This window comes from Camelus bactrianus, chromosome 2 (assembly GCF_048773025.1).
Source record: "Camelus bactrianus isolate YW-2024 breed Bactrian camel chromosome 2, ASM4877302v1, whole genome shotgun sequence".
NCBI classification, from domain to species: domain Eukaryota; kingdom Metazoa; phylum Chordata; class Mammalia; order Artiodactyla; family Camelidae; genus Camelus; species Camelus bactrianus.
In genome coordinates, this window is record NC_133540.1 from 84,453,862 (window position 1) to 84,466,759 (window position 12,898).

General features: G+C 36.6%; 1 protein-coding gene across 3 annotated transcripts in view; it reads right to left on the reverse strand.

Moving 5' to 3' along the window:
* Window positions 1-12,898, reverse strand: part of ADAMTS3 (ADAM metallopeptidase with thrombospondin type 1 motif 3) — a 240,524-nt gene that overhangs the window by 60,468 nt on the left and 167,158 nt on the right. For all 3 annotated transcript variants that reach the window (XM_010969355.3, XM_045506173.2, XM_074344813.1), the window contains exon 5: window positions 6,151-6,350. In XM_010969355.3, coding sequence (XP_010967657.1) covers window positions 6,151-6,350 — 200 coding nt within the window. The remainder of the gene's footprint in view (window positions 1-6,150; window positions 6,351-12,898) is intronic.

Genomic DNA, 12,898 nt, shown 5'->3' on the forward strand with positions numbered 1-12,898 from the left:
GTCCAAATATAAGCCCAGGAGTGGTATTGCTGGATCATACGGTAAATCTATTTTTAGTTTTTAAAGGAATCTCCATAATGGCTGCACCAAAATACATTCCCATCAATAGTGTAGGAGGGTTCCCTTTTCTTCACACTGTCTCCAGTATTTATCATTTGTGGACGGTCATTCTGACTGGAGTGAGGTGTTACCTCATTGTAGTTTTCATTTGTATTTAATGATAATTAGTGATACTGAGCATTTTTTCATGTGCTTATTGGCCATTTGTATGTCTTCATTGAAGAATTGCTTGTTTAGGTCTTCTGCCTATTTTTGGATTGGGTTGTTTGTTTTTCTTTGTTATTAACTGGTATGAGCTATTTACATATTATAGAAATTAAGTCCTTGTCAGTTACATCATTTGCAAATATGTCTCCCATTCCATAGGTTGTCTTTTTGTTTTGTTTATGGTTTCCTTTGCTGTGCAAAAGCATACAAGTTTGATTAGGGCCCATGTGTTAATTTTTCTTTTATTTCTTCTGCCTTGGGAGAGTGATCTAAGAAAATATTGCTATGATTTATGTCAGAGAATATTTTGCCTATGTTTTCTTCTAGGAGTTTCATGGTGTCCTGCCTTATGTTTAAGTCTTTAAGCCATTTTGAGTTTATTTTTGTGTGTGGTATGAGGGAGAATTCTAACTTCATTGATTTATATGTGGCTGTCCATTTTTCCCAACACAACTTGCAGAAGAGACAGTCATTTCTCCATTGTATATTCTTGTCTCCTTTGTTGAAGATGAATTAGCCATAAGTCTGTGGGTTTATTTCTGGTCCCTCTATTCTGTTCCATTGATCCATATGTCTGCTTTTGTGCCAATATCATGCTGTTTTGATTACTGTAGCTCTGTAGTATTGTCTGAAGTCTGGGATTGTTATTCCTCCAGCTTCATTCTTTTTCTTCAGTATTGCTTTGGCAATGCTGGGTCTCTTGGGATTCCATGTAAGTTTTAGGATTATTTGTTCTAGTTCTGTGAAAACCCGTCCTGGGTAATTTGATAGGGATCACATTAAACCTATAGATTGCTTTGTGTAGTATGGCCATTTTAACAATATTAATTCTTCCAATCCAAGAGCATGGGATATCTTTCCATTCCTTTAAGATATCTTTAATTTCCTTAACCAGTATTTTATAGTTCTCTGTGTATAAATCTTTCACTTTCTTGGTCAAGTTTATTCCTAAGTATTTTATTTATTTGGATGCTGTTTTAAAAGGGATTGGTTCTTTACTTTCCTTTTCTGATATTTTGTTGTTAGTGTAAAGAAATGCAGTTGATTTCCGTATGAGAATCTTGTATCCTGCTACCTTGCTGAATTCTTTTATCAGCTCTAGTAGCTTTTGTGTGGAGCTTTTAGGGTTTTCTATATATAGTATCACGTCATCCACGTATAGTGACAATTTTACCTCTTCTTTTCCAATTTGGATCACTTTTATTTCTTTTCCCTGTCTGATTGCTGTGGGTAGGACTTCCAAGACTATGTTGAATAGAAGTGGTGAGAGTGGGCATCCTTGTCTTGTTCTAGCTTTTAGCAGGAAGGCTTTCAACTTTTCACCATTGAGTATTATGCTGGCTGTGGATTTGTCATAAATAGCTCTTATTATTGAGATATGTTCCCTCTATACCCACTTTAATAAGAGTTTTTATCATAAATGGATACTGAATTTTATCAAATGCTTTTTCTGCATCTATTGAGATGATCATGTGATTTTTGTCCTTTCTTTTGTTGATATGGTGCATCACGTTGATTGATTTGCATATATTGAACTGTCCTTGTGTCCCTGGGATGAATCCAACTTATTCATAGTGTATGATCTTTTTTATGTTTTGTTGGCTTCTTTTTCCTACTATTTTGTTGAGGATTTTTGCATCTATATTCATCAATGATATTGGCCTATATTTTTCTTTTTTGATAGTGTCTTCATCTGCTTTTGGTATCAAGGTGATGGTGGCTTCATAGAATGAGTTTGGGAGTACTCTTTCCTTTTCAATCTTTTGCAAGGGTTTGACAAGGATTGGTATGAGTTCTTCTTGTATGTTTGGTAGAATTCCCCAGTGAAGTCATCTGGTCCTGGACTTTTGTTTGCAGGGAGGTTATTTATTGCTGATTCTACTTGATTTCTACTGATCAGTTTGTTCAAGTTATCTACTTCTTAATTCAGCTTTGGTGGACTGTATGTTTCTAGAAACTCACATTCTAGATTGTCCAATTTGTTGTCATATAGTTGTTCATAGTATCCTCTTATAGTATTTTGTATTTCTGTGGTGTTGGTTGTAATTTTTCTATTTTCATTTCTTACTTTGTTTATTTGTGTCCTCTCCCTTTTCTTCTTGGTGAGCCTGACCAGAGGCTTGTCAATTTTGTTTGCTCTTTCAAAAAATCAACTCTTGGTTTGATTAATTTTTTCTATTGTTTTTTGAAATCTCTTTTATTTATTTCTTCCCTGATCTTTATTATTTCTTTCCTTCTGCTGACTTTAGGTTTCATTTGTTCTTCTTTTTCTAATTCTTTTACGTGGTAGGTTAGATTGTTTATTTGCGATTGTTCTTGTTTTTTTTTTTTTTTTTCTCCTAGCTCTTAATGTTTCCTTTTTTTTTTTTAACATTTTTATTGATTTATAATCGTTTTGCAATGTTGTGTCTAATTCCACTGTAGAGCACAATTTTTCAGTTATACATGAACATATATATATTCATTGTCACATTTTTTCTCTGTGAGCTACCATAAGATCTTGTATATATTTCCCTGTGCTATACAGTATAATCTTGTTTATCTATTCTACAATTTTGAAATCCTTCTATCCCTTCCCACCCTCCGCCCCCTTGGCAACCACAAGTTTGTATTCTATGTCTATGAGTCTGTTGTTTTGTATTTATGCTTTGTTTGTTTGTTTGTTTGTTTCTTTAGATTCCACATATAAGCAATCTCATATGGTATTTTTCTTTCTCTTGCTGGCTTACTTCACTTAGAATGACATTCTCCAGGAGCAACCATGTTGCTGCAAATGGCGTTATGTTGTTGGTTTTTATGGCTGAGTAGTATTCCATTGTATAAATATGCCACATCTTCTTTATCCAGTCATCCGTTGATGGACAATTAGGCTGTCTCCATGTCTTGGCTCGTTCTTATTTTTGAGGAAGGTCTGTATCACTATAAATTTCTCTCCTGGAGACTACTTTGGTGCATCCCATAGATTTTGTGTGGTTGTGTTGTCATTGTTATTTGTCCCAAAGTATTTTTAATTTCTTCTTTGATTTCATTGTTGACCCATTGGTTTTTTAGTAGCATATTGTTTAGTCTCCATGTTGTCATTTTTTTCTCATTTTTCTTTCTGTGGTTGATTTCTAGTTTCATTCCATTGTGGTCAGAAAAGATGCTTGAAATAAGTTCTACCCTCTTAAATTTGTTCAGCCTTCTTTTGTGTCTGAGTATGTAGTCTACCTTAGAGAATGTTGTATGTACACTTGAAAAATGTATATTCTATTTTTGGGGGATGTAAGGTCCTGAAAACATCAACTAAGTCTAACTGTTCTATTTTGTCTTTTAGTATCTCCATTGCCTTACAGATTTTCTGTCTGGAAGATCTGTCCAATGATGTTAATGGGGTATTAAAGTCTCCTACTATTACTGTGTTCCCATCAACCTCTCCCTGTATCTCTGTTAGTATTTGTTTTACATATTTAGGTGCTCCTATATTGGGTGTATATATGTTAACAAGTGTGATATTCTATTCTTGTGTTGTTCTTTTGATCATTATATAGTGTCTTTCTTTATCTTTCTTTATGGCCTTTGTTTTAAAGACTATTTTGTCTTATATGAATATTGCTACCCCTGCTTTCTTGTCATTCCATTTGCATGAAATATCTTTTTCTATCCTCTCACTTCAATCTATATGTGTCCTTCACCTTAAAGTGGATCTCTTATAGGCAGCATATTGTTGGTTCTTGTTTTATCATCAAATGTGCCACACTATATCTTTTGATTGGGGCACTTAGAGTCCATTGGCACTTACAGTAATTACTGATAAATGTGTTTTCATTGCCATTTAAAATTTTGTTTTCCAGCTGATTTTGTATTTCTTCTTTGTTCCTTTCTTTTTCTTTTTGTTTCCTTTTGTGGTTTGATAATTTTCTTTTGTATTAGCTTGATTTCTTTTCTTTTTGGTTTTTGTGACTCTGTTGTAAGTCAGTAGATTTTCCTTGATTCTGTAGCTTTTTCCTTTATAAAACATGATCCATCAGACTGGATCACTTTTTCTCCAACTCTTTGTCTGGTTCTCTTCCTCACAGAATTTTTTTTATCTCTGCCCACATGATATCCCAGAGATGCTTTTTCTAACTTCCTGTTCAAAATAGTCCCTCCTCCTCTCTCCTTGACAATATTCCTTTACTCTTATCTATTTTTCTTCTTGGTAGTTATCACTACCAAAGACGACATACTTATTTCTTCTCTTGACTATTATTTGTCTCTTATTCCAAGTACCAAGAGAGTAGAGTTTCTTTTGTGTTCATTGGGACATTCCCTATGTCTAAGATAAGACTTGCGTATAGTAGGCAATAGATCAACATTTATAGAAGGAGATATGATCCAACCAGTAACAGAGCTACAACTAAAGCCTCTGCCTCCCAAGTCCCAACTTAACACTCTCAACACTTCACAGCTCAGGTGACTGTTGCTCCCCTCTGAAGTCTTACAGAATTTATAACCTAGCACCTACCAATATGTCTTAATAATAGCATGCCTTTTATTGCCCAACTTTTGCATTTTTTTACCTCTTTTTTTTGTTCTTGACTAAATTGTAAGTACTGCGAGGACAAGAACCATATCAAATCCCTGCTGTGTTACTCCAAGAGCCTTCTGTAGTTCTGAGCACCAGTTAGGCACCGGATAAGTCTGAACTGATGGACTGACTCCTTAGTAGTAGGAGAAAGCAGCCCAGAGGGACAACGAATGAGGCAAGTGCAAATAACATCTCTACAGGGATTTGTTTTCTGGGTGAGAACTGGTCCTCATAACAGGAATTAGTGCCAATGAACAAACAAAAATATGTCTGAGTTTCTATACTCATCTTTCATTTCACTGAAACATGGTATACGTAGAATTTTATATGCTGGCACCTCAATGAACAAAATATATATTTAACATATTAGCTTAAATATTAGAATAAATAAAATCATGATTAATAAAATTAATAATTTTTCTTCTCCAGTATAATTGTTCAAAATTTAATCTTAAGTATAGAAAAAAAGAAGGTAAGATACCCAAAGAAATTCCGTTAAAAAGTCAAAGTCCGAAAGAGAGAGAATAGGCTTAGGTAATATACTTGCTAGATCAATATAATATGTATTTTGTAATTCTAGGAGATAAAATATGTAAAATAGAATGCAGTACTATCTCAATTACCTTTTAGAAGTAGATGATTTATTATTTCTCCTCAATTGCCCTCTGCCAGTTCACAAGAGAAAAAAGAACACCACTTGGAGGATATTGACTAAATTTCTTCTGGATAAGATTAAGGCTCATAGAGAAGAAATAAAGAACAAATTTAAAGAGTCCTTTATAACTGCACTGCAGCACTGGGCCAGGAGTTGGCTGTGCTTTGCACATATATTACCGTTAATTGTATAATGTTGAAAAATGTCACTCTATTCAAAAGCTTAGCAACAAGCATCCACACAGAGTTATCAGGCCTCAATAATTCCTTGTCATCCTGGGATGCAAAATGATGCTGGAAAGAACTACCTCATCCTTCATTGTCCACATCCAGTCAGGTGACAAAGTCTTGAGAGTTTTGATTATCCCCCAAACCAAATGAAAATTGTAATTCACGTTATAGCTCCACCTCAGTATAAATTTTTAAATTTAGAATTTCCCTTCGATAACAAGCGAAAACTAGTTGATCACTCAAAAGAAAATTTGACTTCATGCTTCCTTTATTTTTGCACCTTGCTTGTTAAATATGTAGATCACTATGTGAACTGCATGCAGTCATGAACATATTTTGGATGTGGGGCACAATCATGGAAGCCCTCACTGAGGCTTCCAAGAGCTCTGAGCAAAACAGGAGATACGAATTAAAAGATTGAAAAGCCTCGAAAAGGAGTCACTACTCACAATGTTCATCAGGGTGAGGAGGTAGTTTTGGACGTGATCTTTGCCATGGAAACGGACCACAGAGTCATCCACTCCCAGCAGCACCTCAATGTTGTAATCGTTTTCTCCTGCGTGTCTGCGGCGCCTCATGGTTTCGTTCAGCTGCTGGTCAACACTGCCGTAAACAGTACCTAGACCATCAAGGCCTTCCAGATCCGACTCTATTGAGAAACAAAAGGAACCCAGGCATTTCAGTTTCCCCAATGGTCCTTCTAATAACTTCTTACAAAAACAGATCTTTTGGGGCTTCTTACAAAAACAGATCTTTTGAGGGGGCCTAAATTATCGTCCATAGTCACTGAGATGCTGTTTCTCAGTTTATTCCTTCAATAATGTGCACATACATGTGATTAGACAGACTGCCTATAAATTCAACACAGGGCAGCAACGTTGAGAGTAAAATAACATTACTGCACAGAGAGCAGTGCCACCACGCCAGACTATTCCAGGAGGATAAAACTAGTTTAGTCTTCCTCCAGCTGCATCCTCTGTGCAGAACAAAGAAAGTGGGAGTACAGAGCATGTGCAGGCTAACACATGGAGCCTATAAGGTTAAAAATCACAGGTTGGTAAGTTTACAGTGGTTAATTTAAGTTACTTTAATCATGGAGTGTAGAATTTGTATCACATAAATTTAAGTTGCTTCTTTTTCCAATAGCCTTAACTTAAAAATCAGAGTAGAGCATGGCAACACAATAGCATTCAGTAATATGATTATCGGTCACCATATATTACTTTATTTCTTATGAATCTGATCTTCTTGTGAATGCTGATGTGGGGACACTGTAGGTCTTCACATTTGCACTGGCCATTGTCTGGAGAGCAGGTCATTTCGATAGCTATATATCTGAATTCGTGAGATACCAAAGTAAGAAATCAGTCTGAAAATCACATGTATCTGCAGAAAAGTAGAAGTATAAACTATTTTATGTCATGGAAGGAATTTAATTTTTTCAACTTTCCAAAGAGAAAAACATACACATATTTACACAGAGAGAGAAACAGACATCCACATATATATATATCTTTATATCCTCTATCTACGTAGAGAAAGAGTGAGAGGCAGTCTCGGGTTCTAATTTTCTAGATTATCTGCCTTCAGGTTACCATCATTTTAGTGAAGAAAATGTTTTGGTGAATTGAAAAGTGAAATGTATCATTTGGATACTAAAACAAAAGACACTATTCAAAGCTGCGGGTATAGAACTGAAAGAATACTCATTTCCATTTCAAATTATATAAAACCTGGAAAATATTTTTGCAAACTGCCTTGATGTCTAAAACAACCACATATCTAAAAACAAGTCTGCCAGGACCAATTCTGACTCATGCTTTATATGGAGGCTTATTTAACGTTGTGCTGGGGCCTGTAAGCCATTTGAATCAGTGTCTGACATTAATGAATGGGCATTTTCCTCTCCACCTTTGTGGTTATAGTAGAGTTGAGGGGGAAAAGTGGTGTCTCTGGGCCAAGAAGATGGATGACCAAGCCCGAGCCACATAGGATCAGGAGTAGTGGAAGTACAGATCTCACTCACACCCTTGCCACTTTTAAAAATATATGGAAACACCAGCACCCTCCCCTTCGAACATGGGCACAAGCTCTGAATGTGACTACTCAGGCTTGAAAGCTATACTGTAATTCACTCTGATGGAAGGCCAAACGCTAGATCATTAACTGAGACTTTTCTCCTCATCAGGGAATGACATTGGCTCCACAGCATGTCAATAACCTTTCCCACTATCCACATCAAACAGAAAGCTTTCCTCAAAAGTTGTTTTTAAGAGCTGTAAACCCACATCAAGGGCAAGCGACTACACCTGCAAACAACTTTACTATTCATCCTCAAGTCTCTTCACACACTTGAGAATGTGAAAGGTCATGATAGCTAGCGTGCAAACAGGAAATTCATACACAAGCTCCCAGTTCTAAAAATGGCTCTTTTGGGCAGAACTGTCAGCAACAGTGTCCAATGGAAACATACTAGCAATGTCATCATGTCATTAAGTCTGATGCATGAATGAAGAAGGCTGAATACGTATTTCAGAAGGACAGTTCATTTTGCTCTAAAACACCTTTGGTTTGGCCTTCGCATCCCTCCTGAAATACGTGGTTTTCTGGTAAGAGAAGAGAATCTCTTTTTCCACTGCATGAGGAACCTGAGAGGGAAGAAGGAAGCTTTTTTCTTTCAATCACTGCTTTTATTCAATCAAGAAGACTTCTGTCCCTGTTTCCTCCTGTGCTGTACAAGGTTCTTGCCTATGATTTATCAAGTGGGCAATGTCAAGCATTTCAAAGAAACACAGTGGAATAACTCCTGGCACATTTTATTTATACACAGACCTATTAATTACAAATAGTTCTGAGGCTATGAAGTATCTTCATTCATAACTTTTCCCAGTGTGCCTACTTTACAACGTAACAATCACGAGCTTTGTAATTAGACATGCCTGGCTTCAAATCCTGGCAGTGTCACATCCTGGCAGTGTGATTTTACTTAAGATGCCTATCTCTCTGAGCCTCAGTTTTCTCTTCTGCAAATTGGGATAAGAATACCTACTTTGCAGAGTTGCTGTGATGATATGAATGTTAGTAAAAACACTATATTCAGCTCTTAGATATAAGCACTCAACAAACAGCATTTACTGCTGCTATGATGATGATGATGGTAATTTCCCATTAAGATAAGCTTTCTATACCTTTTAAATCTTCCTACATCTTACCTTATGTATCACAAATCAAATGGTTATAGTTCTTTTAATACAGAGGTGAGAAAAAATCTGGAATTAGTAAAGGAAAATCTGAATTGTTGACAACTTCAGAAAGCCTGAGGGTAAAGATAGCTCATACAAAGCACAAAGTAGATAAAGCAGATCTTGAGCTCTCCATTTATCCCTTCCCACCCTCTTCTTCCCCTAGTAACCATAAGTTTGTTTTCTATGTCTGTGAGTTTCTGTCCATTTTGTAAATAAGTTCATTTGTGTCTTTTTTTTTTTAGATTCCATATATAAGTGATATCATATGGTATTTTTCTTTCTCTTTCCTGATGTACACCAGAAGCTGACACATTGTAAACAGACTATACTCCAATAAAAAGACACAGACATACACAAAAGTAGATAAAGCAGAGAAGAATCTAGGATGTTTACTTTTAGTTAAAATTATGATTAAATCCAATGAGACAAACTTGCTTAGTAGATTAAAAACCTAATATCAAATTGGAGTTAGCTTATAGATGTCCCTGATCTTCACTCAGTGCATATTCACTGAGTGCCCACACGTGGTAGACCCTGAGAAGGTTAAGAACTCCTTAGGGGTTAACTCTAGGAACCACACAGCTGTGCCAGATTTATATTCAGATTGAAGCTGAATTTGTATCATGTAGTCACAGACAATTGCATAAGCTTAAATCATTTCTGCAATCTCTACTTTAAGCAGATCTAGTCAGGGTATTAGAATATACCTTTTACTAATAGTGTACACCTTTATAAAGCTTCAAAGTTTAAAAGCAAACACACACACTTTGACGAAATTTTAGATACCTCTGTGCCTGATTCTACCTGCGCCCCCATAAGTATAGGAATAGGAAAAACTGAAGTTGATTATCATGCAAATCATGTCCAAAGACACCCTATCAGATCATTTTCTGCTTAAATGGCTGAAGAATCACAGAGAAGGCAATAGGCAAGTTCAAGGAATGAAAGCAGTGACATTTTGTGTTGGGTGTTGCAAACTCTGATGACACTCTGTTGGCATTGATATAATTTAAATAAAGTTATATTGTTATAGCTCCAAAAAAGATACAGTAGCAGCATCTCCACACATATGGGGGCATCATTCTACCAAGATATAAAATGTTTCTGTGAAAAAGCAGCTGAATCCTTCACTAACTGGGAAATTCCATAATGATACTTCAAAGAACTCTATTCAGGCCAATTTATGATGTCAATTCTGAAGTTTCATTAAGTAACTGTTGCTTTTTTTAAAAAAAAGACATTACCATTGAATGAATATTAGTTTCCGTGATTCCTTTTTGCTGAAAGGAAAAATTCTAAAATACTAATTCTAAAGTACTAATTCTAATTCTAAAATTCTAATTCTAAAATACACGTTTGCTTTTGTTTTCACTGACTACTTTAAGGGGTAAGCATATGGCATTTTTTAAAATGGAAAATGTCTTACATTCCAAGTCAAAAAAAGTTTTCATGCTTTGAGTTTGTGATCATTAGCAAACAAACAAAATAGAACAGCCACCTCAATGTTCATGTACATAGAAAATCCTGACTTTTAATAATAATTTCCTACATGCCAGTTAGAATGTTTATAGCTGCAAATAAATAAAGCTTTATTTAAAGTGTTTTAAGCAATCACAAAACATATTAGTTTATGTTATGAGAGGTCTAGAGGTAGGGTGATTCCTGGGTTAATCAGTTCATTAATAGATCATCAAGTACATAGTTCTTTCATTTTTTCATATCCTGCCATTCTTGGTATACAGGCTTTATCTTGAGATTAGCTTCTTTGATTCTTTCAGAATGGCTGCACCAATGCCAGCATCACAGCCAGGTTTGACAAATCGTGTTTTCATGCATGTCTTTCTTAAAAGTAGGCGAAAAGCTTTCTTGGAAGCCCTCTGGTACATTTAACTACATGTTTCAGTGGCCAGAATTGAATCACAAGGCCATGTAAAAATCATTCAAAGAACAGAACTCCCATATATCTTATTCTAACCGAAAATTAACCTGTTACTGAGGACGGCCTCCTCTGGAGCACATGGTTAGGAAAAGTGTGGGTTCTTGAGTAGTACTGAGATCCTATTTAAAATGATAAAGGGGGGCTTGAAATAAAAGAGGAGGGGGAAATGGAAGTTACAGAGTCAACTCACATTGTTGAATCCTCCTTTCCAAGTCCTCCTCTTCCCACATTTCCTAGTAACAGTCTCCCACTGGTCTCTTTTATTCTATTTAGTTTGCATTCGTGCATTTTATGTTTCATTTCTCTTACTGTAGTCTCCTTGCCTACAGATCCCTTCCACATTCTTTTGGCTTGGTAATGTCTTTTGAAAGGCACAGTACTTCATTCCTATAGTAGTGGACTCTTGTCACTGTTGCTTGCTCAGCCCCATTCCAACCGTCTCTTGAGTAAGTCACTGAAATGTTTGGGTGTGGGAAGGGCTGTCAGACAGAATGCAGTATTCTCTGTTAAATTCAAATATCAGATAAATAACAATTTTTTTTTTTAGTGTAAATCTGTCTCAAATATTATCATGGGACACACCTAGCACTAAAAACTTCCATGTTTAGCTGAAATCCAAATTTAAATGAGAATCTTGTATATTTATTTGTGGAATCTGGCAACTCTAAGTGTGGGGGAGCTCTTTCTCCAGGCAGTTCATATAGTTACACGGATCTGCACCCTCCCAGTCTCACTTCCCCACTCCACCCTCTACATTCAGTTCCAGCCATGGGCATTGATCCCGGCATGGCCAAGTAGGATATTCCATTTCCATGACTCTCCAGTCATTGGATGGGCAGATGGCCTAAATCATGCCAATGAAACTGTTACCTAGGACTGTTTTATTTGGAGCTACTAGGAAAGAGATTCTCTCTACAAGCTTGAAACTGGCAGAATTTAACACTGAAGGTGCTTGGGTGAATATGGGAGAGTTGTTGGTCTAGGTTTAATGTAAGAAGGGGAAAGTGAAGATTACTAATGGAGAGAATAATTATGTTACAGTGATGACTTGGAGACTCTGAATTTAACCATCCCTGAAACTTCATTTCTTTTTCCCCCCATGGGGCTCCTTCCTATGCATCCTTTGCTCTAGGTACAAGAATATTAAGACAGTCCCAAAGCTAGAGGTGAACTTCATACCCAGCAGAAGGAAAGGGACCACTGTATCTGCAAAAACAAGAACAATTTTGCAACAATTTTTACCTGGTATGAGATCTCTATGGAAACTAGTTCTGCCCCTTGAACTCCTGAACTTTTACTATAAACCCCCTGCCTTCTCCCCCAGCAGGCTCACAGTCTTAGAGGCATTAGCCCACTGTGACCTCCTTTCCCTGGCAATGAAATAAAAGTTGCCATTTCTACTTCATCCAAAACTCCGTCTTCAAGTATCAGTTTGGTAAGCGGGCTATGGAGGCCACGTTTTGGCAACAAATACTAGAGGGGAACCTCTTCAGATATCAGAGTTTTACCTCTGTGTAGCTCTCCCTTCTCCCAGACTCAGTCCTGTGAATGCTGGCCACCTTCATCTCCCTGACTCTCAGCTCTGGCCTCTCAACTCTGTCAGGTTCAGCCTGGGTTCCCCTTCCCTGAGATTGGATTAGAAACCCTTCAGGCAGTGAACTGGGGAAGTGCTGAGGCTCACTTCACTTGCTTCTCATCTCTTAGGGATCATGGTCTTTCTCTGCCGATATCCAATGTCTTGTAAAGTACTGTTTCATATATCCTGCCTATTTCTGGCTGTTTGAAGTAGGAGGGTTAATCCAGTTTCTGTTATTCCATCTTGGCCGAGAGCAGAAGTTCACTTAATTTGGTTTTGCTAATATCATAAGGTGGTTTAGAAACTTGGATTTATAGGTATGTTACTCTATATAACATGACTTAGAATTTTCTATAGGCTTTCAGCCTTCCTTAAGTGATTTTCTATATGCATTTACTCGGATTTATAGAAGTTAAGTAGCAGTGAAATGTTCAGTG